The 26,219-nt window shown below is 35.4% G+C and overlaps 3 protein-coding genes across 11 annotated transcripts in view; 1 reads left to right on the top strand and 2 right to left on the bottom strand.

Moving 5' to 3' along the window:
- Positions 1-313: 313 nt before the first annotated feature.
- LOC143461625 (nesprin-1-like) overlaps positions 314-26,219 on the top strand; it is a 129,110-nt gene continuing 103,204 nt past the window's right edge. For 6 of the 8 annotated variants that reach the window (XM_076959401.1, XM_076959402.1, XM_076959405.1 and 3 more), the window contains exons 1-39: positions 314-450; positions 741-831; positions 2,850-2,911; positions 3,058-3,153; positions 3,289-3,372; positions 3,511-3,603; positions 4,358-4,387; positions 5,710-5,891; positions 6,039-6,244; positions 7,985-8,088; positions 8,374-8,529; positions 8,615-8,722; positions 8,802-8,966; positions 9,091-9,211; positions 9,504-9,664; positions 9,853-10,005; positions 10,134-10,286; positions 10,442-10,759; positions 10,895-11,038; positions 11,165-11,338; positions 11,649-11,736; positions 11,872-12,095; positions 12,367-12,545; positions 12,625-12,748; positions 12,878-13,044; positions 13,211-13,346; positions 13,547-13,675; positions 13,786-13,899; positions 13,986-14,102; positions 14,576-14,752; positions 15,859-16,143; positions 16,374-16,490; positions 17,749-17,940; positions 18,055-18,237; positions 18,508-18,623; positions 18,716-18,829; positions 19,009-19,120; positions 19,457-19,549; positions 19,865-20,059. In XM_076959401.1, coding sequence (XP_076815516.1) covers positions 412-450; positions 741-831; positions 2,850-2,911; positions 3,058-3,153; positions 3,289-3,372; positions 3,511-3,603; positions 4,358-4,387; positions 5,710-5,891; positions 6,039-6,244; positions 7,985-8,088; positions 8,374-8,529; positions 8,615-8,722; positions 8,802-8,966; positions 9,091-9,211; positions 9,504-9,664; positions 9,853-10,005; positions 10,134-10,286; positions 10,442-10,759; positions 10,895-11,038; positions 11,165-11,338; positions 11,649-11,736; positions 11,872-12,095; positions 12,367-12,545; positions 12,625-12,748; positions 12,878-13,044; positions 13,211-13,346; positions 13,547-13,675; positions 13,786-13,899; positions 13,986-14,102; positions 14,576-14,752; positions 15,859-16,143; positions 16,374-16,490; positions 17,749-17,940; positions 18,055-18,237; positions 18,508-18,623; positions 18,716-18,829; positions 19,009-19,120; positions 19,457-19,549; positions 19,865-20,059 — 5,502 coding nt within the window. In that variant the 5' untranslated portion in view covers positions 314-411. Of the gene's footprint in view, positions 451-740; positions 832-2,849; positions 2,912-3,057; positions 3,154-3,288; positions 3,373-3,510; positions 3,604-4,357; positions 4,388-5,709; positions 5,892-6,038; positions 6,245-7,984; positions 8,089-8,373; positions 8,530-8,614; positions 8,723-8,801; positions 8,967-9,090; positions 9,212-9,503; positions 9,665-9,852; positions 10,006-10,133; positions 10,287-10,441; positions 10,760-10,894; positions 11,039-11,164; positions 11,339-11,648; positions 11,737-11,871; positions 12,096-12,366; positions 12,546-12,624; positions 12,749-12,877; positions 13,045-13,210; positions 13,347-13,546; positions 13,676-13,785; positions 13,900-13,985; positions 14,103-14,575; positions 14,753-15,858; positions 16,144-16,373; positions 16,491-17,107; positions 17,329-17,748; positions 17,941-18,054; positions 18,238-18,507; positions 18,624-18,715; positions 18,830-19,008; positions 19,121-19,456; positions 19,550-19,864; positions 20,060-26,219 lie in introns of those variants that run through there. The other 2 variants (XM_076959403.1, XM_076959407.1) reach the window with 2 other exon arrangements.
- LOC143461690 (uncharacterized) lies at positions 20,773-22,788 on the bottom strand. 2 transcript variants are annotated; one of them, XM_076959513.1, is made up of 6 exons: positions 22,654-22,788; positions 22,253-22,439; positions 21,822-22,025; positions 21,618-21,727; positions 21,425-21,557; positions 20,773-21,186 (listed from the first exon to the last, which is right to left on the bottom strand). In XM_076959513.1, exons 1-6 carry the CDS (start codon positions 22,688-22,690, stop codon positions 21,051-21,053), a joined length of 807 nt encoding a protein of 268 aa, XP_076815628.1. In that variant the 5' UTR covers positions 22,691-22,788; the 3' UTR covers positions 20,773-21,050. The 2 variants fall into 2 exon arrangements, with proteins under 2 accessions (XP_076815628.1, XP_076815629.1); XM_076959514.1 differs by having other exon boundaries at positions 21,425-21,554.
- Positions 22,690-25,746, bottom strand: LOC143461685 (uncharacterized). The gene is made up of 7 exons (XM_076959506.1): positions 25,656-25,746; positions 25,284-25,473; positions 24,918-25,127; positions 24,514-24,647; positions 24,049-24,219; positions 23,751-23,835; positions 22,690-23,602 (listed from the first exon to the last, which is right to left on the bottom strand). The coding sequence occupies exons 1-7, from the start codon at positions 25,696-25,698 to the stop codon at positions 23,194-23,196; spliced, it is 1,242 nt and encodes a 413-aa protein (XP_076815621.1). The 5' UTR covers positions 25,699-25,746; the 3' UTR covers positions 22,690-23,193.

Below are 26,219 nucleotides of genomic sequence, written 5' to 3'. Positions count from 1 at the left end.
TTTTACTGTAATTGCAGTAGCTAATATTACTTTGTTTTGATTGAAATTAATTTCATTTCCCCACTTTACTACCAATAAATTTCTGTCAAGAAGAGGTGTTTTAAAATGGTCATTTTTTTGAAATATATTTAATTTAATCATTCGATAATGACCATATGTGCAACTTGTGCATTACGAAAGTCTATTTATTCAATGTCCAGTTGAGCTTTATGTTCATGGCTTTGTATGTAAAGACCTTGTTGATAATATCAATGCACAATAATATTGCAAACTCATTGCAATGTTTGTTTCTATATTTTGATCTTCTAGTAACTTCATACATTTATTAACCATATGTATAACCGCAATCTGGTAACATGCGACTAAAAAGATAACACCAATAGACAACCATCTACCGAGAAAGTCTCCATTATGGCATCCCGACAATCTCTGCAAGTTGGTGATGAAGAGGTAAGTATTCTGGAAAGTCAGGTGTTTTGGAATAGGTTACCTAAACTTGTTACACAAACTTGAGTTTATATGCAAGCGATACTGGTATAAATACTTAATAAAATAAATATGCATACCGACAGTATTATTATATATACTATGGTTTTATTATATATCTTGACTACTTTTACCTTAAAGATAAGTATAATTTGACTGTTTATCTTGGGCTCACTATTGATTGAATATAAGTTACTGATAGCAATAGTGCTTATTAAGTTCATACAATTCAAACTTAATTTTTGAATTTGTAGATTGACTTGCGGCTTCCTAGAAGGAAGCAACCTTCAACTACATTGGGGAGGAGTTCTTATAATTTCCCTAAAGCTGTCAAGGAGCTGCAGTGTAAGAATTTTGATGTACCTTAAATTTACTCAAAAAATAATTATCTTTGTGCATGGTTGAGTGGTGTTTACATATACTTTTGTCTTATTCACAGAACTTGTTTTCTGGTTTTAAAATAATCTTTTGTTTGCTACCGTAATTCTTAGTTTTTAAATTAGTGTTTTCAAGTATGTACCAGGACAAAAATTTGAACTGGACTCTTGTTGAAAAAACATTTTTCGCAGCTTATTGCCATATTCCATTAATGTAGGCTAGTTTTGCACTTGTGTTAAAACATAATTAATTAATCCTGCTTAGTGGTATGATAATTAATAATATAGTTTATGTTACCATGCTTTCAAAGAGTTTGTTTCACCGATTTAGATATGCTTTTTAAATAATTTGCATTGTTGATTTAGATGATAAATTATTAATAGTTATTTGGGATTTGACCAAAAATCTTTTTTAAAACACATTGGAAGTTAACCTGTCGAGTATAAGAATTAGAAAATCAAGATATTGTAGGCATTCTTTGGTCACTAAAGTTGTGAAAAGAACCCTACTTCTATTGTTGGCAATGTTACTTCTCTATTCATGAGAAGGCAAAAGTAAACACTTGAAATACTACGCACGCTCAGTAAAGCACAGGTTTAGGCTTGTCACCAATAAAGGAATCATTAATGCCCTGACAACCACTATTGGAATTGGAATGTTGTGGTTAGCTTTTCATAACTCTTTAACAAAACTATATCTTCTTGCAAAGAAGGTTTTACCTCAGAGCTTTTTCACCAGCACCCTTTCTGCACTATACCAATTATGTGCACTTAATTTTGCAAAAATTTTTCATTTTATGTTTAAATATTTCTGACTGGAGTATATATATAACAATAAGCCAGTCAGACTGTTTTGATTTCTTCACTTTATTGTGGTTGCCCCACTTTGGAGTGTTACTATAATGTTGGAACAGCTGACCTGATATTATACATTTAATCAATTTTAAAATTAAATAATTTTTGGGAAATATTTTGTTCACTTTCAATTCTTTGGTAAGCTCCTTAAGAACAAGTTAAACATTAACTTGTAAACGGCCGCAAACAAAGCTTTATTATCACTTATCAATTTAAATAACTTAAAACTTGTGGCTTATATCTTTAGTTGATCTGGAGCAAAAACCTAAACCACAGTGTGAATGGTATATATAAAATGTTTATTAGTTGCATTATATTTGGACTTTGCATAATATTCACCAATGATGGCAATCACTGATAAAAGTTATATTTTATATTTCTATCTGCAATGTAACACAGTTTCCATTGTGATTTCATTGCTACAGTTATACCCAAACTTATCCACGATTTTATAGGAGAGATAATTTTTTTTCAAGCTATCTATTTAATGTATTGTTATGTAAGCATGGAGATTATCTGTAATTGTAATAAGCACGCCTTGAGCACTTATCTTGAATAACGCTTAATGGCAGATTTTGGCACTCAACAAGTTATTTCTGCCTTTTATTCAAACCACCCCACAATGTGATAACTACAAGTGCTAAAGAATCTTGTTTAACCTGGCACATCTAGCCAGTATGTAATTTAACAGAAATTACATGAATTCACTCTAGTTATTGCTAGCAAATGCTTACGGGCTTTTGTTATTGTTTTCTTTATACTTTTCTTTGTTGTTGATCGTGTTAGACAAGAAGTTATGTTACTTCTTTATTGTTTATCTGCAACGTACAAACCAAAAATACCAGGGTTACGCTTTTTGGAATACTGCTAAATACTTGACCCAATTGACCTAACTAGCCCATATTATAATATCTGGTTTTCCATCACATATTTCTTTGGTAAATCATTCTTTGTACATAACTGAAACCGTTTGATTACGTTTAAAATCTTTGTCATTTAACATATTTTTGTATAATATTCGATCTTTATTTTATCAATTACACTGTTTATTTATTATTTTTTTTGCAATTTAACAAATTGTTTATAATTATTTTAAGAATTTTCAAATATAATTTTGAGTTAAATTTGCAGATGAGCAAACCAGTGTACAGAAGCGCACTTTTACTCGTTGGATGAATGCTTATTTGAGCAAGGTCAGTGCTTTGCATAGACAAGGTTACGTCCATTCTATTAACTGCTGATTTTAAATTATTTATTATTGCTCCTTGTGTTTGGTTTCTTCCTGTGCATGCTGCATTTATGGTAAATCATGTTTTATGGATTATGATGGATGTTACAGTGGCGACCTCCAATGGAAGTAGACAATTTGTTTGAAGACATGAAAGATGGAACAAAATTATTGGCTCTTCTGCAACTTCTCTCTGGAGAGAGACTGGTATCAAAATTAACTGTTTTAATGTGTTTTGTTTTATAAAATTGCCAAACAACTTTTGATACTGTTTTTGATGTTTATTATCGTGTGTATTGTCACGGTATACGTTTGGTTGTTAAAAAATTCTATTTATTACAGCCTGGTGAATCTGGCAGAAACTTGAAAAGAATCCACTATCTCAGTAACATTCAGACTGCATTGAAATTTTTAGAATCAAAGAAAGTAAGCACCATAGTATCCATGGGATGAACAAAATAAGTTTATTATTGGTTTGTTGATATGAATACATGCCACTAAACTGTAATTAGCCTTCCTTGCATTGTATACTGCAGATCTCACAAATGTATTATTAATTTGCAGATCAAGTTGGTAAACATAAATGCTACTGATATTGTGGATGGAAAGCCTGCAATTGTTCTCGGCCTTTTATGGACAATAATTCTGTTTTTCCAGGTTTGCCTATTTTGATACAATCTATAATACACAAACAAAATGTTAGTAAATTTAATATTTATTTTGTTCCACAACAGCTCATTTTTTCCGTAGTTTGGTTATATTTCCTTATTAGTTTTACATCAATGGATTGGGTGTTTCATTAGGGCTTACTCTCTGTGCTACAATAAACGTATATATTTTGTAAAAACAATTTACACTGATACATATCTTTTTTTTGGTATTTGAAATGGTGGTTTGTAATGGTTGTACAGTTACGGGTAAGTAGCCAACAATTGAATTGATGTTGTGTAATTATGTATTGAAGTATTGTGGTCAGTTATATTGTCAATTAGTTGTTTACTTTCAAGCATATAGGAATTTATATATGTTTTTAAGTTTTATATATATATACTTTGTTTTTTGTAAATTTTTTTCAAAGAAAATTTGCAGTTAAATTCTTTTGCTTTGTGTTTTGTCGTATTAATTTTATATTGTACTGTTTTTTTAAAAAATTACAGCTTAAGACTAAGAAAATTTCATACTGAAGTATGCTATTTTTACTTTCAATAAATTATAGCATAAGTATTTTTATTTGTATTGCATTTGTTTGCAAAACTTGGCTCTCTGAAAACATTCATTTATTCATTTAATGTTTAACAGAATTCTAACATTTGCTCAAGCTATCACCAGTCATATCTTTTCTTTAAATTGTTATGGTTTTTAATAACATTTCATTTTCTGCATATTTGAATTAATTTTATTTAAAATAAAGATCAGGCAAAACCTTCTACCGGCTATGACGGTAAGTGAGCCATTACTCTGCATGTGGCATGTTCAGCTCGCAAAATGCACTCAATGGGAGTGAACATACAGACCACACATGTTGCCGTGTTAATTTTTGCACTTTACTCAGCACTCTTAAGTAACAAACCTTAACGTGAGATTTATGTCTAAAAGCAATATGGTACCATCTAAAAATCTGTAAATGTTTTTGCCAACTTAATTTTCATACTTCCATCTTCTCTTGGAGTATACACCTTGTCTAGTCATTTTACTTCTTTATCTCATCACTTTTCACTCTGATGACGCCTAGTGCTAATACGCAACTGTTCCACACTAATTAGACATGCCATTATTTCTTTGTACTGTATTTGCCTCAAAAGCATTAATGTTGCAAGTGTCACACAACTGCAAATGCACTTTGTTTTTTTCTTGTCTTGTTTTAGTTAATTCCATCATAACATATAAAAATCATTGCCTCCACTAACAATTCAATCAAACCAACAGTCCTTTTACTAAAAGAATTGGTTTTAAAATTATGTAATTTATCAAAGCATGACAAAAATGTAATAATAATGTTTTCTTGTTTATTCTTGTTTCAGTCGATGTGCGTTGATAAAAATGGCATTTTGTTTATACTTTGCCATATTTTGTTGTTGAATTCGTGTGAGTTATACTTGACTAAAATTCTGCATCTTTTAGTTACTTTAAAAGATTCAGCGTATTTATCATTAGATTACATTGTATTTACTCTATGACTGCTGGTTTTGCATCATGATGAAGCTTATTCAACGCTTGAGTCACCTTCCTATTTGCCAACATTTGACATTGCTTGTCATTGTTTCGTGTGTTTACTGCTCTCAGCTTGTTGCCTTTGCAGTGCAGTTTATTGCAATTAAAGGACAGCACTGATAAAATGCAAATATGCAGTTTCTTGACTTATTTGTAATTTTTTTGCTAAAATGTGCATGAAGTTGTTGATTAAGGTTAAGTCATGGTTATGATATTTTCCTCAAAACATTTTTATATGCCATTTAGCAAATCACATTTTAACTCAAAAAATAGAAATGCAATATAAAACATCGGCATAAAGTGTGATTACACTATAAATTATTTATGCTTATTTATTATTTAATTATTTATCCTTTCTGAAGTTCTAACTATCGACCTAGCAACCAAGAGCTACGAATCTTGTTTGTTGTAATTTTTGTTATCCACAGACGTTTTATCTTTCATTTAAAATTTATTAAGCTAATACATGAATAAATCACTGCAAACTAAACCTTTTTGACATGTAGTAAAACGTAAGTTATAATATGTTTAATATATGTAATGTTGGCACAGATTGAAGAAATCACTAGTAACTTATCACTGACTAGCGAACTGTCTGGAAGCACGTCCAGCCTCGATAGTTTGGTTGGAAATGACGATGGTTCACCACCAAAAAGGAAAAAGGGAGCAAAGGCAAAGTGGCAGGGCGCTGCAAAAAAAGCTCTTCTGCAATGGGTTAAAAAGAAAACAAAAAAGTATAGTCTGATTTGATAATGTGAAATATCAAATGAAATATTAACTTAGTAACATTTTTATGATAGCTTTCTTATTGCAAAAATTTTACACGGCTTTTAAAATATAATGAAAATTATCTAAAATGAAGGAATTTGAATACTTTACAGCAAACCTCCGGAACTTCAAGTGTCGATACGTGACTTTGGTCCAAGCTGGCGAGATGGCCGAGCCTTTTACGGTTTGATTCATACAATCAACCCTGAACTGGTTGATATTGAAAGCATTAAAAGAGCTACTAACCGCCAGAATTTAGCTTCAGCTTTCGATACTGCGCAAAAACATCTTGGGATTCCAAGGTTGTTGGACCCAGAAGGTAATGGCATTGTGATTGCAAAACTCACGACATTCACATGTCTACTTGCAGGTTATCCGTTAAGTAGGTGACTTCACTGTCAAGTAGGCATTATGTCAAACAGGAATTATATACAATGTTTATTATTATTTTCTGTGTTTAGCAAAAAACGGGTATTACGTCCCAATATAAATTTCTTTCAGTATCCTGACATCTAACTAAACAAATCTATTCTTTGGTTTTCTATGTATGCTTTGGCTTAACATTCTTTTATATACTGGTATATAAATATGTTTGTCATTCATCATTTCTGACAGTTCAACAAATGCCAACGAAACCTATACTTTTTACTCAGTGAAGTTTTGCAAATGTTGTTTTACAGTTTTACACAATACTTGCAACGTTGCACTAAACTTCAGAGTTAAAATTAAGAATGCCAGTATTGTTGAAAATTTCTTTAATAGCATGCTAATATTATTAACTTCATCCGCTTGTTGATATCAACTTGTGGTAAATGCTCTTTTTAACTTTGTTTATATTTTTAAAAAGTATTATTCACACAATGTATCACATCTGTAGTAAACATGTGGGAACACTTGCTGGTCAGAGTAAAATATTAATGCCATTCCTTTTCATTTAAAAGCTTTCTGTTCAATTATATACAACAGTGTTCAATTACAAGCACGCTTAGGTTATCTCAATTCATCAATTGACCCAAGTTAACAATTGACAATTGTTACTCCTTTCAACATGTTCTTGTGGTAGCTTAGCCCCAAACCATTGGTACTAAGGAAACAATTGATTGAATGTCACTTATTGGCCTTAAGTAAATAATTGAACTTTTCAGACAAGGACTTAATTTGCGCTTATGAATATTTCTATGATCAATGACTATTACTATTATTAACTAAATTTAGGATTTTTCAAAATAATTCATGATCATAACAAATGATAAACCATGCATACGATTCAGTATGAATTTTCCAAGACTGCTTTAATATTGACCAATAATAACAAAGCAAATCCTTCCAGGAATTGAAATTGGGAGAATAATTTTAACAACTTTACCTATAGCTACGACCAAACCATTGTAGTTTAGACAAAATGTTGTTAACTTTGCTAAAGTGATGTTATTGATTCTTTGTGATGAGTATTATTAAAACTTTTGTACTGTGTCACGAAGTGATAGAATCTCTCTTCACCAGCATGTTATCACATTTTTTCTTGGATTAATCGAGTTTATTTCATATAACTGACAAAAGATCAAGTGTTTGTTCTCCTACAGCAACAACAATAGCTCTTGGTTTTCAAAGTTTTCTTAAGCAATTGATGAAATAATGGGCCTTTTAGGAGTGTAAAGTGATTTATAAACCTCAATATAATCTGGTTGAGCTTACTTATGTAATATAGAAAAGTATAGGATCTGCCTGTGCTTGACTTGTTCAGTCATTGATCGGACACTGCTTATGTTATCAACAATAAAATTTTGTCTATCCGTTGTTATAGAGTACTGTACTGTAAAGTTCGTATTCTTTTTCACTTTGGATTTTTAAATGTTAAACATGCAAAGCTATACAAAGAGTTTAATATGACCAGGTTGTCATTTTCCATGTTATTTTTTCTTACTATTGAAACTGGCCATACTCTTGCTTACCTTTAATATGGTCGAATATGTACCAATTTCTAATGATTTAAATATAAGATATTTTTTAAAGAACTTCAGTAAGAATTTTATTGACATAACCTGTTTTGCAAAAATAGATGTCGATGTGGAGAGACCGGATGAGAAGTCGATTATGACTTATGTTGCACAGTTTGTTAAACAATATGGAACTGCTGGTGAGGAAGGCCAAGAAACTCCACAGGTTTGAAATATTGTTAAATTGCTAAAATTATGATTACTATTAAGTGTGTATGGTTTAGAAACTTTCGTCTTTGAACTTCAAATGAAAAAGAAATCTGAAAATTTCTTTGAAGTCACCAAAACAATTGTTACTCAAGCATAAACATCTTGTTACTCTGTAGATTTTCTTTTTACACGTTTTGTCACGAGTGCAATAAGTTACTATAAATTAGATATATGCCAATTACTTATAATACTGTATGCTGTTCCTAGTTTAAACTGATTACCGGCTTACTATGTTTCCTAGGTGGATGAAGATGTTATCCAATATGAAGATGTTATGTCATGGCTTGCTGAGGCTGATGCCACACTCAATGACGTCCACAAGCATTATAAATACAGACAACAAGACTACCTCAACCAAAAAGATTTTCGCACAGAATGCGAACAAAAATTTAATCAGGTTTGTTAACTAATTACATTCGGAGAATGATTACTGATTTGCAAATATGCATTGGAAATAAACTAACCCATATATTAAATATCAGGTGAAATTGCTGCGTGATAAATGGGCATCGGGGGCTGCTCCATCTTTGGACGAACAACAGATGCAGAACATGGATGACATCAGTGAAAGAGTGGACACATCTACCAAGGTTTGAAGCTTTCTTATACTATTTAGAACGGTTTTGTGACCCCCGATAAACATTACTTCTAATACTCAATGTTTCTCAGAAATGGCACAGAGAGCTTGACAGTCGATTACCTGGACAGCTAGGAGAAGTGGGTCGTTGGCTCCATCAAGCAGAAGATGTAATAAATCAGGAAGAGCACAATGATGACATCAGCGATGATGAAACAATTGCCAATGAAATTAAAAAACAGTTGGATGAACATAGGGTCAGTTAAAAACGTTTTCTATATTTTATGATTCTTATACATATTGAAAGACATTTTTAGAATTGTTTAAAAATTTCAAAACCATTTATTCGATTTGCTTGTAATTGTGCATTTGTATTTTCAGAGCATTTTCAAAGACATGAATGGAATGCTTCAAATCTTCCAGAAGCAGAGAAGAGCACATCGTTTTTCTGGACATTCTATACCTCTTGAACAACTGGAAGAAATGTCAGATCGATTTGCAGGTAACTGTAACATACAATAGGAAAGTTTACCAAACTTTTTTGAGGATTGTTTTGTCATATTTAACGCACTTTTGAGAATGGGGAAATATGGAACAGTTTATGCACAATTACTCTGATTTGATATTTACCATATTGTAAAATTAAAATAATTGACAGCTGAAATATAGGCACAGTTTCTTCCTGTCTTTGATCTTGTCAAAATACTTACCTATTTTATTGAACCATTACGAGATTTTTTGTTTTGAATCTTTTGCTGCATCTACATATAACGGTACAATATTTGACTCACAAGCACTGACTACTGCATCCACACATCAAATTTCTCGACTTGAGTTTGCTGAGTCCAAACACAGGTTGCTTTCACAATTAATGCACGCTGAAGACAAGTTGGCGACATGGACTGTAAAACATGGGGACAGAACTTCTGTTGAAGATTTACTGCAAGATTACAAGGTTTGACATTTTATTGCATAAAGCCGGCACCAGTTACTAAACATGGTTTACTTTTTGGAGCGATTTTGAACTGTTTTTAGTGATACAATAATCTTAACTAGCACTCCAAAATAGTGAAAATGATTTTTTAGCCCAGTTTTCTTGATGTATGCAATTTTAATTTAAATATAACTTCAATTGTCGTTCAGGAGGCTGTAATAAAAGAAAAACTAATCTCCAAGTTAGAACAAGTTACGAGCAGTGTTTGCAAACGTGGAGATTCACATTTGCTGTCGGATGAAAGCATGCCATCCACGGAGAGGGAATCTGTTCGTAAATTTTTATCCGATAAAGAAGAGCAGGTATCAGTGATTACTGCCGTGAATTCTTTCTTAGTTAAAAATTATTAACTAACCGACCAGTATTATACCGTATTGCAACAAAAAGTTGTGGTTAACCATTCATCTGAGTTAACTTGTGTTTTGTGTAGGCTAAGGCTGTTTGTGCGGAGATAATAGATGCACAAGACACTCTGGAGGAAGTCCTTGAGAATTGGAAGAAATATGAAGAATGTTCACAAAATCTTTGCTCCTGGTTAGAAGAAGCAGAAGAAGTACTCGATGGCAACGATGATGAAAAACGAGTGAGATAGCATGGCTGCAATATCAATAACTTTAGTAATTATTGTAATTTGTCATATTACGTTTTATTGTAATTAAGTTTTGTATGTACTCTTTCTACAGTTGTGTACTAGAGAATGTACTCTTTCTACATGTACTCTTTCTACATATTTTTTAGGATTTTTTCAAAGATTGGCAACGTTGGCATTCCATGTACAAGAAAATGAACCAAAGCGGACAATTCCTCATCGAAGCTTGTAATGATGTCACAGCCGATGCTGTTGATCAACATTTGACGAAACTTGGCGAACCAGCAAGGAGAGTATTTGCAGCATGCCAGGAATTAATGAAAGCAGATGAGGTTGCAAGACGCCGCAATGAATTTCAAGCGGGTGTAGATGCCCTTGTAGAATGGCTGAACAAAGCAGAAGGTGCTGTTTCTGAGACGATTCCTGTCAACTATGAAGCTGTGAAAGAGCATATGCAGTCATTGGAGGTTTGTGCACATTGAAAATTTGCTTTGAACATAAAGATTTCGATATCATTTTTATGTATTATTTTACCTTTCCGTGTGTACTGCAATGCAGATATTAATAGTTTCAAATTTGATTAAAAATATAAATCTCTCCAGGATATTGGTGAAGAAGCAAACAATGTGGAGGAACAATTCAAAGAAGTGAGCAAAATCGCTCAGAACTTGGTGAAAGATTCCCCACAGCATGAGGTGGCCAACATGGTCAATGCAATGACAGCAATTAAAGATAGACTTGTTCAGGTTTGTCTTATCGTGTCTCCCAAACTTCTCTCTTTGCCTGCCTTCCAATCTTTAACCTCCAACATCCCTATAACCGCATATCTTCATCAAATAGTCAATCTGGGGTAAATTTAATTGTTATTTCAGGTGCGGAAAAGTGTAACAGATGGTGTCACGAGCAGTGCTGATATGCTGGAGCCTCTTCAGGGAGTAGATGGTGATCTTGAGTCTTTAAACGATTGGCTGGAAGATGCTGATAGGATGCTCACATCTTATGAGCATTCAGATACAGATGTTGAGACACAATATCAAGCTCATCAGGTATCATTGATCATTTGACACAACTTCCACTGATCAAAACTTCATATTTATTTTCAAACTGACGTTTTTCAAAAATATTAAGACTGTTTGTGTTCTTCAGTTTGTTTTTCCCAATATGACATTTGGTTTATGTTTAATTGTTTATACTTACATACAACTGTTTGCATAATTTGTCATTAATGTTCAACAATTTTTGTGTAGTTATTTTAATTTGGATATTTTGTGATATTTTAAACCTAGTTCTTTACAAACGTTTCTATTATTTAATTGCTGCAAGCTTTTACATAAACAAGCGCTTTATATCACTTAGAAATTTTTCGTCACCGCTAACCAGCAACAGGAAAAACTCGGACGAATCAGTCACAATTTACAGAGAATCTCTGAAATAGCTTTACCCGGTAATGCTCGCATATTTCACTTGAAGCTGGCCATGCAGTAGTCCATAAAATTTCACCACAGTTAACATAAACGTCGTGTAATTGCATGTCCAATTTATATGACCAAGATGTAATGGTACCTTGCGTATTATCCAGGCATGGCTGTTGGTGATATTCAGGAAAAAATCACTGAGTCGACTGCCAGGCTGCAAATGTGCGCTGAACAGGCTTCAGAATGGAAGCCGAAGTTGAAAAGTGGAACTGAAGCGCTGAGGAGATTCAGGGCTACTTTAGGCGCAATGCAGAGATGGGTCGATCAATCTGAACAGGTCCTAAATACAAACGCCCCACCCGTGAGAGAACGAGTCAGCATTCATCAGGTCAATGTCTTTGCTCATAAAGAAATTTGATGTTTTTTTATGTTCTCTGTTGGTTCCGTTTGGTTTTATTTTGGTTTAAATTTGTGCAAGAATGCCAAGTGATATCCACTAGCAGCCGTTTGTGGAATATTTTAAAGATTCTTTCAAAACACATCTACATTTATAATTATTGTTTTAGTATACCGTAGAACTATCGAATAGTGGATGGGAAATTATCAGCCGATACAGGTTAATGCGTTAAGTACATTTTGCTTAATGGAATTCTTTGCAGGACTTCTTTACAAACGTGGAAAGAACTCCACTCAGCGCATTTCTTGATGCTAGTGCACAACTTCGTGGCGCACAAACATCTGAAACGGAACGACGCTCTGTTTATAATACGACAAATCAGATGCAACAAAAATATCAATCTATTTTGAAAAACGCGTCTTCCAAATTGCAACAATTAAAGTAAGGAATTTGAGTGATTTATTTTCTATAAATATTCCAGATTACAAGCTGGTAGACTTACGTCATATTTTCATGTAAGGTATATGGAAGCAGCCGAAGAATACAGGGCTTTGTTGGATGGGTCTCGACAGCGATTACTTGCTGAAGAAGCTCAATTCTTGGAGAAAGTTGTTCCCCCTAACGAGCTAATACAGCAACACAAGGTGACAAAGTTTTCCTGAACTCAGTGAACCAACATATTATTCATAATGTCAAACATTTTTATTGAAACCATTTAGTAACATTTAACGAACTTAATTAACTTACCAATAAAAAGCATCTTTTCATTACAGGAATTCTTTCAAGAGCCGCTTGATAGAATGTGCGAACTCATCCATATGATGGAAGAACTTGGGAATCAAATCGAAGAAGCTGGAGGAAGTCTTCCAGTTACTGAAAACATCGTCACTAATCGGGAAGAGTACGAGGGACTTTTGGCGGCTGAAGAGAGAACCCACAGGTACGAAAAATATAATGTTTGCATTGCCTAGCAAACTTAAGCAATTCTCATAGACTGTGACGGCTAGCGTCAGTAGATTATTAAAGATACATTTCTTGGTAAATGAAAATATAAAATTTTTGTTTCAAGTGATATCTAACTTCTCATATTCATTCTAATTTTTCAGCAAACTGACTCAAGTTCCCGAAAAGAAAAGTGAGTTTGACAAAGTTCTTGACAAGATCAAGTCATGGGTGAAGAAAGCGGAAGAAGTGATGGAAACGGTTCATAAACCGATTGAACCTGACCCAGCTGCTTTTAAAGTGAATTCATGTTAAAGTGTTTGAGAAAAAAGTTTTGCTATTATTTGTTCATCATAATCAGCATTTGCGAGGTATCGTTGAGACAAAGTTAATTAACTAGAAGAATTAGAACTTTTCGGAAATCGTTAGAAGTACACATTTCGGACCATTATACATATCTGTCTATTTGGCCAACTGTAAACGGTGATTTTTTTAACCAGAACCTGGCTGACAAGTTTGCGTCAGTGGTCGAAAGCAAAGACCATCACCTTGATTCACTTGAGCACCTCAGCGAAACTGTGACGTCACTAGCACCATACCTTCCTCAGGAAGAAATTACCTCCATGCAGGTGAAGACGCATCTTGACCATGAATAAAATGTTCCTCGCTCCTAAACAATGAAATCAGAAACGTTCAATAAAAATCTTTGGTTGATTACGTCATTTTTCCTATATTCTAGGAATCGGTTTTGACTTGGACTGCGAGCAGCAAGTCTGTGTTGAATGCCTTGGACGTGACCGATCGTCGTCTTCAGGCGACGGACAAATGCTTCAAATTCAGAGAAGATACCCAGGTATAGTTCACAAATTTCTAAAAATGCTTGTTGTCTGGTTTATAGTAAGAATTAATTTTATTGTTAAATTTTTTTTTAAATTGAAGGAAACGCATGATTTGCTGAATGAAGAATTGCAAGCAATTGCTAACGTACAGGAAGCGGAAACTACATCACCTATCAACGGCCTTGACGAGGCTAAATTAGCGCTGGCAACATGCCAAGTAAGCTTACGTCTTTTAATGAAATTCCCTTATAGATATAATATAATAAACCAACTTGTGTTGATGTTTACCCACAAAGTTATCCACAATAATACATAATCCACGATAGCACATGATTATCTACAATAACTATAATTGTCAAACACTACGACGCATTTTTTCATTCCGATCTTTCTGTTTGTTTTTATAAACGTTTAGCCGCAAAAAATGTTTGAAATTTTAAACGCGCGGTTTTTCGAAAGTGCTATAACCTCAATATGAAGTAGTACTTCACGTCACTACATAGATTTTGTTAACAATATCATAGCGTTGGGTTGTGGCTACTGCAGCTCGCCAGTTGTGCTTGCTACTGCAAACATTGCCTTGTTTTGTCATACCTGCGATATGTAAGTTTATTTCGTAAGATTTGCTTTTATCGTGGACATTGGTTTTGTTTCGAAGGATTTATATCAAGGTTTTAATTTGCACCACAGGCTACAATGAACGGATTAGAATCTCTCTCTCAGAGAGTGTTCATGGATATTGAGGCAGGAAAGGAACTTCACGCTGATGAGCAGGTTCCAGCATTTCTTTATACGGACGTCTCACACCTCGAGAAACAATGGAACAACCTGCGAGCAGCCGCTGACCACCGTTTTGAAAAGCACAAGGTACTTGGGTGAACTGCCTGGATGTTTTAGCAAGGACACTTATTTTCATTTATTTCGACATTATTGTAAATTCTGAAGTGTTGGTATATACACGCCGAGATTTTTGGCAATATTTTGGGGGTCATTATAATGAAACAGAGTCTTAAAAACTAAGGTCTTAAAAACAAAAGCTCTCCGTTTGGTTTTGCTACTAATTGTTCAATAGTTGATATGCTATTATGGATGTGTTGTGATCACGATTAGGTCGATTTCGTCTACCAAGTAATTGAATAAGGAATCGAGCAAAGGCATATTTAAACAGGTTTATTCGAGTTTTAATCGGCCTTTGTGGACTCCATGTGTTACGAATAAATCGATCGAATGGAATAATTGCGCAAACATTCATGCATTATTCGATTAAGTAATCGATCGGTAATCGAATAATCACTCGAGTAGAGCTGTAGTTCCAACACCAAAACAATTCAAAAAATTGCTATATTACTGTAGCTTGGAAATGATATGAAAAATATTAACTAACATTGGCTACGACAGGTTTTACGTAAAGCACACTTAGGAAACACTGCGCAACATTCTAAATGTATTGCAAATAAACGAACGTAAACTCCTTGTACTTACGGTTTTGCTACCTGTATAGTTATGCAGTGCACGTTTTTCTCCATTTATGTTATTATGATTTGTCAATGTGGCTCTTGACCACAATAAATGAAACTTGACTGACGGTGCGGTTCGTAACCACAAAAACTATTTGTTATAATTATGAGCGGAACTAAATTGCTGAGAAGTTAACGGTTATATTCAGTTCTTCGTTGGATAAAAGTTAATCGTTACAGGTGACTAAGAAATCAATTGCATTTTGAGTTAATAGCCAATTTTTTACGAATAAATCGATATTTGTCTTCGGTGCCAAACAATTTAATTATCAATTGATTACTAAATTCTAATCCTGAATTTACTTAAATGAAATTCGATTACCAAAAAAATGCAAACGATTGACAATCGATGACCAATAACGCTTACGTTTACTGCAACCCTGGATATAATAGTTGGTGATAACTTCTGCTTTTACTAGTTTTATAATTAACCATTATTTTTGTGCGTTTTGAAAGACCCTTGTTGATGCTTGGGAGCAACACGAATCTCTGTGCGAGGATGTAGCAGACTTTATCACGCAAACTCTTCCCATCCTGGAAGCCAAACTCCGTCTGAGTAATCTGAATTCAATCAACCAGGAAGTTTCATCCAAAGCGGAGCTTAATAATCTCTTGGATCAAGCGATGGAGACTCTCGAGAGTATTGAAGCTGGATCGGATGCTTTGATGAAGAGAGCTAGCGACAGTGGGAAGAAAACGATCAAGAAGAAAATCGATGATCTTGGTGGAGGACTAGCTGAAGTAGGATATTGCGACATCGACTATAGACATTATTGCTTACTTAATTTTAATGTTTATCTTCTGTATCTACAATACACATCAAACTAAAACGAAAAGTGGAAAAATTTAGTTTTGGATTTTATAAACGTCACTTAGGACTTTTATTGAGAAAATGAGCTCAAGATAAGTTAAAATATAAAGCGATTAGGTCATTATTTCGTTATTATTTTTTCCTTTTCATTGCTCTCCAGGTATCAGATAAGCTGAAGTCATTCTCAACAAAACTAGACAAGATCAAGGAAGAATGGACCGATTGTGACGCAGAAATGACATTAATAGGACAATGGCTGCAAGATGTCCAGGATCAGGTGCTTGAAATATTATTTGGTAACTGTAAATATTAGTTAACTTGTGAATACTGTTTAATTTTACGTTATTAGGAAAATACAAAAACTCCTACTTTGCAGGCTCCGGCAGAATATTGACATATTTCTGAGTAGTAATAGCTCAAAAATATCACTTAAAAATACCAACTGCACTGTGCTTTTACCACCCAATCTTGTTGTGCTTGCATAGTCTATTGAACCATTTATTATTTTGATCGGAATGGAGTCTTTTTGTATTGACTGTAGCCGGAAGCAGGATATTTATGTTGCTTAGTTGTCTAATTGCCAGTTGTACCTAAATGATGATTTTTTAGTGAAAATGCAGACGAATTATTATCAGGCAAAACAAAAACGTCATACTTAACGGAATTTTAAAACCTTTGCTTTCGGTGAAAGCAAAGTCAACTAAAGGCAACAGGATTTCTGTGGCACAGTTGTTTCGATCGCTCTTTATAAGCACTTATATTTTGTTTGCTTAACTCCCTGAAGGACGCTGGAGTCGAACTTTGATTAGTCAATCTCACTTTTGCCCTGTGACAGCGAACTTCAATGTCAGTTATTTGGCTAGCTATGGACTGTCTGAAAGGGTTAGTTGATACAGTGGTCGAATTGTATGCCGTTTAGCCGAGTTGTTTATCGTATGTTATTTCTTCATCGGCCGGTTTGCGAAAAACGCTGTTTTCGAGTGACGTGATCGAGATAAGCAGCTTTCCGGTTGTCAGTTCATTATTTTCTATAACATGCGCCCATGTCGACCGATCAATGTAACTTTTCTCATTTATTCGTTTTGCAAGAATTTCTGAAGCAAGCTTTATATAAGGTTGGTGTAGTTGTATTTGGAAACTTGCTACAGTCGTCCCAGGCAGCTGTGCAGTTACAGGGTTTTATTAGCGCAGGGTTTATGGCACCATGAACACCAAACGGCTCTTAACTGCAGTTTGTAACTGTATGTTTTGTATTTCTTGAAAAGGTTCGGTGGTATTACGGCATATGTATTAGGTTAGCTACCCAGTTTAGATCGCGATTGCAATGATACCCCTGCATTTCAAAATGCCCCGGTGTTAATAACTATTTCTTAATTAGTATATAGATTAATAACCATTGCATAATTAACCGTAGCGATAGTGTGCAGTAAGTGCCGCTATTAATTTATGTTAGGGCAAATGCTGCATTCATTCAACTTACTGGTTTTTCTTATAAAACTTTCGCCTATTCTTCTGACCTAGTTTTTCTCATGCAGGTCACAGAGATCGAAAAATCTGACGATAATGCCGAGATTCAGTTCCATCGAGCCCGGGAAATATCTGGCGCAGTTCTGGGAAAGCAAGCGGAACTCGCCGTGCTTGAACAACGCTGTGTGGAAATCGAAGGTTTAGAAAACCCAACCACACTTGATGCTAAGCTAGCAACTGTGCGGGGCAAATGGAAACAGGTAAAATCCCTGATAATTGATTTTGTTTTGCAAAGTGGCTTGACCAGTTACCCTTCGTGTATTTGTGTTATCAGATTAAATCTTAAGCACATTATTACATAATTCTTGACTTAGGTGAATTCCCGCGTAGAAGCACTGGTAGTCGGGTTGGGAGAAAATCTGAGCCATCAGGAGAAATTTGATTCGGCAAAACTTCATGTCGAAAGCTGCTTGTCAGAAGCTGAACTGGAACTGAGCACCCCGCTGGAAGCTTGCTCAAACTCCGATGATATTCTTGCACGGAAAGAGGAACACATGGTCTGTGTCCAAGTGGAAATATTGGAAATTTGTTGGTTTCATGATTAATTAACCTTGAAAGCGTTTATGATTAACAAAAACTTTAAACCTTCAGGTTTCTGTCTGTATAAATGTAGACATAATTGAAAATCCATGCGTATCCTAATAGTTTCAAACAGTTATCGACGAAAACCCTATTATCATAAATCTTTATAAATAGGTTTGTATATATTTGCCTGTGTTTCTTCATAATTGTTTCGAAAACCAATCCACTGCTTCTCATTTAAACAGAAATTCAGTCACGGTCTCGAGCAGATCCGACTTGGCTTAACCACGATGCAAAGCGAAGCGAAGTTACTGAAAGATGTCAAAACTGGTCAGAACATCAACAAAGACCTACAAAATAGGTGCATCTTCAGTTCATCGCGGAACTTGTGATATTTTTTTAGGGGTTGTGCAATTTATGAGTCGTACGTTTTACCGAATTTTTACTGTATAGATATAATGACGTAATGCGTGACGTCAAAGCACGCAACAAACTACTAGACAACGCGTTGAACCACTGGCAGCGATACGAAAGAGATGCCAACCACGTTCGCCAATTTATCGACAAGTCAGTACCAGACATATTTTTATGCTTTGCTTTCCAGTTGTGTAACAATTTCTTAACCTCCGCAAATAACCCCTTGTAGCAAAATACGATGCACTACTGTCCGTAAAGCTAAAGGTAGTTTTGCAAATAATTCGGATTTTATTTTCATGTTTCAATGCCGGTCTTAACTCTATTTCAAGGTGTGAAAAACTTGTGAGCGAAGATGGCGGAGCGCTACCTGGCGACCAACAAAAACTTCGAAATGAATTAGACAACGCTGAGAAATTAAGTGGCGAAGTGCCAGCTTTCCAGGTAACGTATAATCTTTGAGCTGTTGTATTTTTAATAGCCACTGGCATGAATTAACCGGGTTATTGGAAGCATTGCTTTTGTAGAAACAGTAACGTTTTACTTTATCAGTTGGTTTTGGTTGATTGGGAGGTATTTGTTTTATTGAATACTTTGCTTTACAACTAATTTCGAATCGTAGCTTTAATGTTGATGAAATTAGTGTCATGTGTCAAAAGTCTTATCTGCTTGCGGCTTAACTGGCTAAGACCGATCACATTTGTCTCTACTATAATAAAATTCCTCAATTTCTTGGGTCTAATTATTTATAATGCGATGAATCTATATTCCTTGTTGCAGGAGGCGGCGAAAGCCCTCAAATCTCAGGTTGAAGAGTTGGATCAGATCATCTCTGTCGACTCCGACCTCCTATTATCTCAGATAAATGCCATGGTGAGCCGATAATAATATAATCATTCATCAAATGTTTTCACTTATATAACTTGAAGGTTTGTTGTAGTGTGAAGATCATCAGCAGTTTTTCACATTAGTAACGCATGGCCAAAGTATTTTGGATGGTAATGAATACGATGCAAAAGTACCCCAGTTTATTTAAACAAGGTCAATGCAGTTTTTGGTGATCCACTTTTGTAGTCCCTTTTCATTTCCGGTCATTAAACGACCTAGAGCGCAACCTACAACAAAGCAAGGTCTACAAAATAATATCACGTCGACTCAAAGTTGATGGTTTTATCACAATTTCACCAGGAACTTCTTCTTGACGACTTTCCGCGACTTATATCTGACCGGCAGCGTATCGTGGCAGCAGCGTTGGGATCGCACGTACAGTACGAAGACACCGTCGAGAGATTCACAAGTTGGCTGCTTGCCTTCGAGAAGTCACTTCGCGCCACAACTGACGTATATCTTGATGACGTCAGCAAGGCGGTGAACGTGATAAAGGTACGATAAATCTTATTTGTTTAAATGGGTTTAAGTAGGCCTAAAGTAGGCTTAACGACTAAGCTGGATTGATATAAATAGAAGAACGTACCTGGATATTTTTAGTTAATTTATGGAATTTTTATAACTACAGGTAAATTGCACGCAGAGGTTATGTTTTAAAATACTTATGTATGTACACTTTTAGTTCTATTTGATTCTGTTTGTGTAAGACTGATAAAGCTTAACTGTAGGCGAAATATATTTCTGTTTTAAACTTGTACAACCGAATTTGGTGTTTTATTTAACTTTTTACATCAGCTTATAGCGCAGGATTGCCGGCCTACTGGTCGTTTGTCTCTTTGCGGCCGCTATTTAGTACCGGTCTAGTCATTGTGTTAACTGTTGTTGGTAGCTCTCAACGTTTGTTTAGACTCTAAACAATAAATTAAATAAATAAACCTCTAAACTTTAGAGGTTATTTACATGTGAAACGGAGACTTAATTGAAATATCTGAAAATCGGTTACTATACCCATATCGTATTTGCTAGATATACAGGTACTTACTGTAACTGGTGTTGATATGCAGTATTGTGATGAGTTAATTTTCTGAACTTAGATCATTGTTTTGTGTGTCATTGTGGCTTTTTGCTGTTATTTAAACCTTCAAGTCAAGCACTGCAAGTTCTCAAACACTCTCAACTTCGACATGCTTTTACCAATTACATTTGAATTAAATCGCAGTACTTTCTTACATTTATTTTGTAACTTTGAAATAATGAATGCAGTAGTTATTGTAACTAAGCACACACCCGTGAGGTCGTGTCAACATTTTGCTGTATAGGGCTTCAGTAATTCCTCAACGTCATCGTATTGGATTTCAGGTTCCGAGTATAAAATATTGTCAACCATTTCTTTGTCGATCGTAGCCGCGATGTTTGGTGCGTGCATTCGCCCATCATTTTGTTGTAAATGTATTTTCGGTCACTCCGTATTTCTCTTTCGCGCTGTTTATAGCACCTCAGAATAGATGTGCGAACTTTCGTTCTCTGTTGATCTGTTCTCGCCCACTTGGGTTGCCATTTCGTATAATGGGTCGTTGGTTTGCTCGGTGCTCGTAAGATGTGCCGAGCTATCGCTCATCTGCCTGAATTAAATATGTATGGCATTATTTTGTAATAATTTGATAATTCCTTGGGAAATTAATCTCATAATTCTCGTTTTTACTGTATTTACATTATGATGGAGTTAGTTAGGTTTTAGAGCATGCTCCTTAGGTGAATAAAAGCACCACTACCGAAACAGGTTGCTCGGTAATTTTCGATGCATTTCAGTAAAAAATATGTACGGGTTTACGATGGTCTATGAGTAGTCGGTGCACTTACTTCAAGAAAGCAAAATAAAGAATGGCCATTATTCCAACCATGACAACTATTGATCCCAGTACAGCCAGAACAATCACTAACACGTTTGTTGTACTCTTTTTCTTTATTTTCTCTACTGAACTTTCCCCAGCTGCTGAGTAAAAGCTAGGGTAGAATATTTATTGCAATATAAATTTGCTGGATTTTGTTTTACCGTCATCAGTTCTTGAAGTGTCTAGTTCGTAGACATGTGTTTCGTCTGCTCCGTTTTTGAATACATAGGAAAGGCCAGTGCCAACAACATGTAGCAATTTATAATCTTGGCTGCAACGGTTTAAATTATTAATTTAACTTTGTAATTTTTAACTTCATAGCGTTTTAAACTAAAATATTATTGGTTAAAATATCATACGGGTACCTAAGCATCGATTCCTGTATTACTACGTGTGCTTTCATCAGACGGATATTTGAAACACAGCCAGGTTTCACTAATTGGTTATTTTTGACAAAGATGGTGCCCATTGCTCGATAGCCTTCCGGACAGTTGATTTGCATAAGTTGGTCATTTTCGATGTCCAGTATTTTGCTCATAGTTCCTCTCACTATGAGCCCATTTTCCGTGCTGTTGTTACAATTACGTGCATAAGAATAAAAATCCAAAACACTTACTCAATACAGTATATTTTTTTTCGACTTATCATTTCGCGCCTCGCAAAGTGCCCCTGACAATTTTTCATTAGAAGCGTGATTTTGACCAAAAAAATTTCACTTGATGCTAGATATAATGCTACAATATTTCCTTCATATTGATACTTACCGCGTAAATTGGTTTATTTAATTTTTACATACCCATTAGCAAGGAGCATTTTGATATCCGGCTGTTTTCTTGCAGTTGTGACGTAATGGCCAAGTACAAAGCCATCTTCCCCCACGCTGGGTGCCCAGACACAAAAGTCGCGATTTGGTTCAACACAGTTTTTTAAGCGATGCAGTTTGTCCGTATATATCCAACCTGAGACCCACTTTGAATCGAAAACTGTCGAATATTTGTATACCTCATTATTTTCGTGTATTTTTCTGATCATTCAAACATTGCTTTGCACGTTTTTAGTCAGTGGTAGCTTGCTACAGCCTTGTACCAGTACTAATCTTTGTTGTTATACTTCTCATCAGGTTAACTTAACTTGGCTTTGCTTTCCTGGGTAGCTTGAACTAGCAACAAACTTCGAAAAAGAAAGTTTAAAACTCACTTGCTATTGCGATGATAATAATCAAACGAATCCACATTTCAACAATTTTTCTTCAAATTTTTATTAATTTCTAATCGTCAATCACAAGCAATATGTGAACAAAACGGGTTATCCAACGTTGTTAATACTCTGAACTAATCCGAGTATTTTACGCAATTTCCCGTTGTCATTAATTGTTATCGATCGAGTCATTCTCCCGGTCTAATCATCGTTTGTGCTGGTGTGTTTGGGCAACAAACGGTTTGTCAATACTGCAGCAACAAATGCCTCTGCCTGCTCGGTCACATTGCTTTGACGTTCTTGTTTTGGAAAGTAGCTTGAGTAACGATTGATATCACATGCTGGTTTGTGGTTTTGTGGTTACAGTCAGTTTTTAGCTTCATGCAAAGATTTCATAACTTGAAAGTGCTTACACGCAGATTGGCGTTTCCCACAGCTTTTACCCATTTTGGAAGAGATTTATATCTCATCTTTTATCAACGAATGCCTTAGTAACCTTTCAAATAGTAATGCAATTTACAACGATTTAGCAGAAGTTTTTCAAGTTGCGTAACTGTAAACCCCAGATGCCCGGCTATACTTTGCCGTTGCATCACCTGCTATGCTGTAAATCGGTTCTACGCTGATTGTTTGATACTCATTGTCCTCCGGAGGATGGATGCGGACACTGTGATAGAGAATGTTGTCTCTCATTTCGAACTTCGCACCGTTGGAATAGAGCACGTTTTCCTTTAACTCCAACTCAGACGGTTCGTTTTGCATCGAAATGCTTTCCGTTTTGGTCGAGAGACTCGAAAGAAAACGCTTTCTACTGTTCCTTGCGTTACCGTACTCGAATTCATTTCCATCGGAGCTTGATGGGTGACCGTGAGGTGGCGGTGTGGAGTCGTATGGGCTGATGACTGTGCTACCGGTGATTGACATGTCAGAGTTTTTACTGTGATTAGACCTGCGCGTAAAGCAATACGTCATCTGTTTACAGTATTAATAAATGTTTTTGCCGCAGGTTTTAGCAAATGCCCTAAATATTCTGCTGTTATTGTCTTGCTGATTTGTAATGAATATACTGTGGTAAGGCGTAGTGTCAAGTTACTTACCGTATAAAGAACATGATGGTGAGTGCCGAAATAACGAGAAGTATGAATCCCCCGCTTATTATCAGGATAGTGTAGGATGGTGCACCTGTGGATATAGCCGTCACAGAGAATTTTCCAAACACTTTATTTCTTTATTATATACTTCGTCTGATAAGTATTCTTAGCGTTGATCGACTAAAAATTTAACCTGAATTTGACCGTTACTGCCAAGTGCAATACCATTTCGTTCAAGCACATTATTTGTCGAATCTGCAGTTCAAGCAGACATGAACATTAAAATTGATTTAGTTCAAAGTACTTCTTGGTAGGTCCTGACTCTTTGAGATTTTTATTGTGATTTCATCATCATTTGCGTAATCATCGCCGTCATCAATCGGAAAGTCGTCAGCAATTCGCGACGTAGTTGCAGCCATTGCTGCCGTTGCTGTAGTCTCTCGTTCTCGCACCGTATCAATGTATTTCGTAGGCACTGAAAAGGACACAGTTTATGCTAATTTATAAGCCTGTGTAGGTGTCACGTATTAATTTGCATATTATTTGAATAAGTTGACCATAATTCTGTGTTAAATATCAGAATTTGTGAGTCATGATGCTTAAGAATTCTTGCCTTGACGACTAAGCACTTTCGCATGTGACGTTACCATCGCGACACTTCACGCGTGATCTAAAAATGGTTTTCATTCGCTTTTTGATAGCAACGCGGTGTATGACCGTGTTAAAAGCTGTTTACTGGAATTGAAAGAAGGGATTAAACGTATTATACCTTTTTTTAACGTGTAAGGTTCCATAAAATACTTGCTGTCGGTCGGATATTCCAACACATAGAATATGTTCATCCACCCACTTGGCGAATATATATTTCGAAGAGTGTGCTCTTGTCCACGTACACAGAACAAGCTATGAGCAAGATTTTGAGTTATTAGTCACTACACGTGTGAAGAAAAGTACAGTACTAAGTAGTGTCTTTTACATTGTTTCTGAAGGCAATTTTGCTCTATGTATTATCCCTTGTTTAATTTTGTAAAGAGTTCCTGGACACAGTCTTGCTTATAAATCATTATTCGTCATTTTTTAATCAGTTAATTATTTATTATTATCATGACACAGACGGGCAAGATACTTCCTCAAATAACCCCTTCATTGTTTTGCCTTCAGGATTTTGCTTACCACGCGTCCGGCCATATCCGCGCTTTCTTTGTCGCCTGCCTATGCACACATCTGTAATTCGTCACATCCGGTTTCTTATTTCCGCTATTTGCAATGGCGCTCAGACTTACGTAGCCCTTTGGGCATTTCATGCTCCACACACTGATGCCTTTAATGAATTTCCAACCTCCTTGAAACCGTATCGGTTGTTTTAAGCTTGCGTTGATGGATCTAAATTTTTTAAAGTTTATAAGCTCTGAGAGTACATACACCTTTGAGTGCCTTTAAGCGCAATTGCAACGCTTATCGTATGGTGAGAACATGTTAACGCATAAACTTGTAGTAGTTTTGTAATTGTTGACAGACACAAATAATCAAGTGACTTACTTGGCAATTATAAGCTGAGTATCATTAGGTGGGGGCCTTTCGCCCCTGTTGACATATTGTCCCAGTATGTAGTAATCTTCAAATGGGGACACCGGCTCCCATATCGACAACTGCAACTCATGGTTTTCCCCCACTAGCTTGGCATCCCTGATGTCTGTTATGAAGGTGTCCACTTTTTCTTGTCCTTCAACTAAGTATGAAATAATATTTTTATGTGTTTTGCTTTTACTGCTTTAACTTATTTGTTTCGAACGTGCTTTTTTATATGCTGTAAGAGTTATGCCCATTAGCGGAAAAACTTCAAATAAAAAACTTTCTGATTACTTCCTATAAGCGCCTGAAACGGTTTCAACAAATTAAAACAAAACTTACCGTGAAACCAAAGAAAACCAAATATTAAGATTATTTCTTTCATGCTTCTCTTTACGTTACATAGCAGCCTATTATGCACGAAGTCACAAACCTGCAAAAGAAACGCGTTATCTGAAGTTATATTGTGCGTTTATTGTTTGGTGTACACTCACCACTGCTATCTGTCTGACATTACTTACGATCCTGCTAAATAATCATGATGCACTCGTACGACCCGGACAATTTGACATAATTCGAAAACTCCAACACGAATTTATATTGCCCATTAAAGTGATTAGGTAGGTTGGTAGCGTTTGACAAGCAAATCATTCGGTTTGCGTGACGAATATTATTTGCATAATTGTCGAAAAACATATGACGCGTTTACTATAGTAATGCTGAGAGGTTAACCTTCAAATACCGTCACTCCCAACGTATTGCTGGCATCTGACTTAGACACATGTTTTAAAAAATCTTCTGAAGTCTAGAATTTCTCTGCGCCTATGGTAAGAAATACCCTCAAACGGCGCATTGCGGAAATTTGCTGACAAGAGTTGTTGCTTCGCGTCTTACTCACGCCTTGGT

The sequence above is a fragment of the Clavelina lepadiformis genome, chromosome 6 (genome assembly GCF_947623445.1).
Source record: "Clavelina lepadiformis chromosome 6, kaClaLepa1.1, whole genome shotgun sequence".
Lineage (NCBI taxonomy): Eukaryota > Metazoa > Chordata > Ascidiacea > Aplousobranchia > Clavelinidae > Clavelina > Clavelina lepadiformis.
The sequence above is the reverse complement of the archived record's forward strand: the minus strand, read 5'-3'. Positions and strand labels throughout refer to the sequence as shown.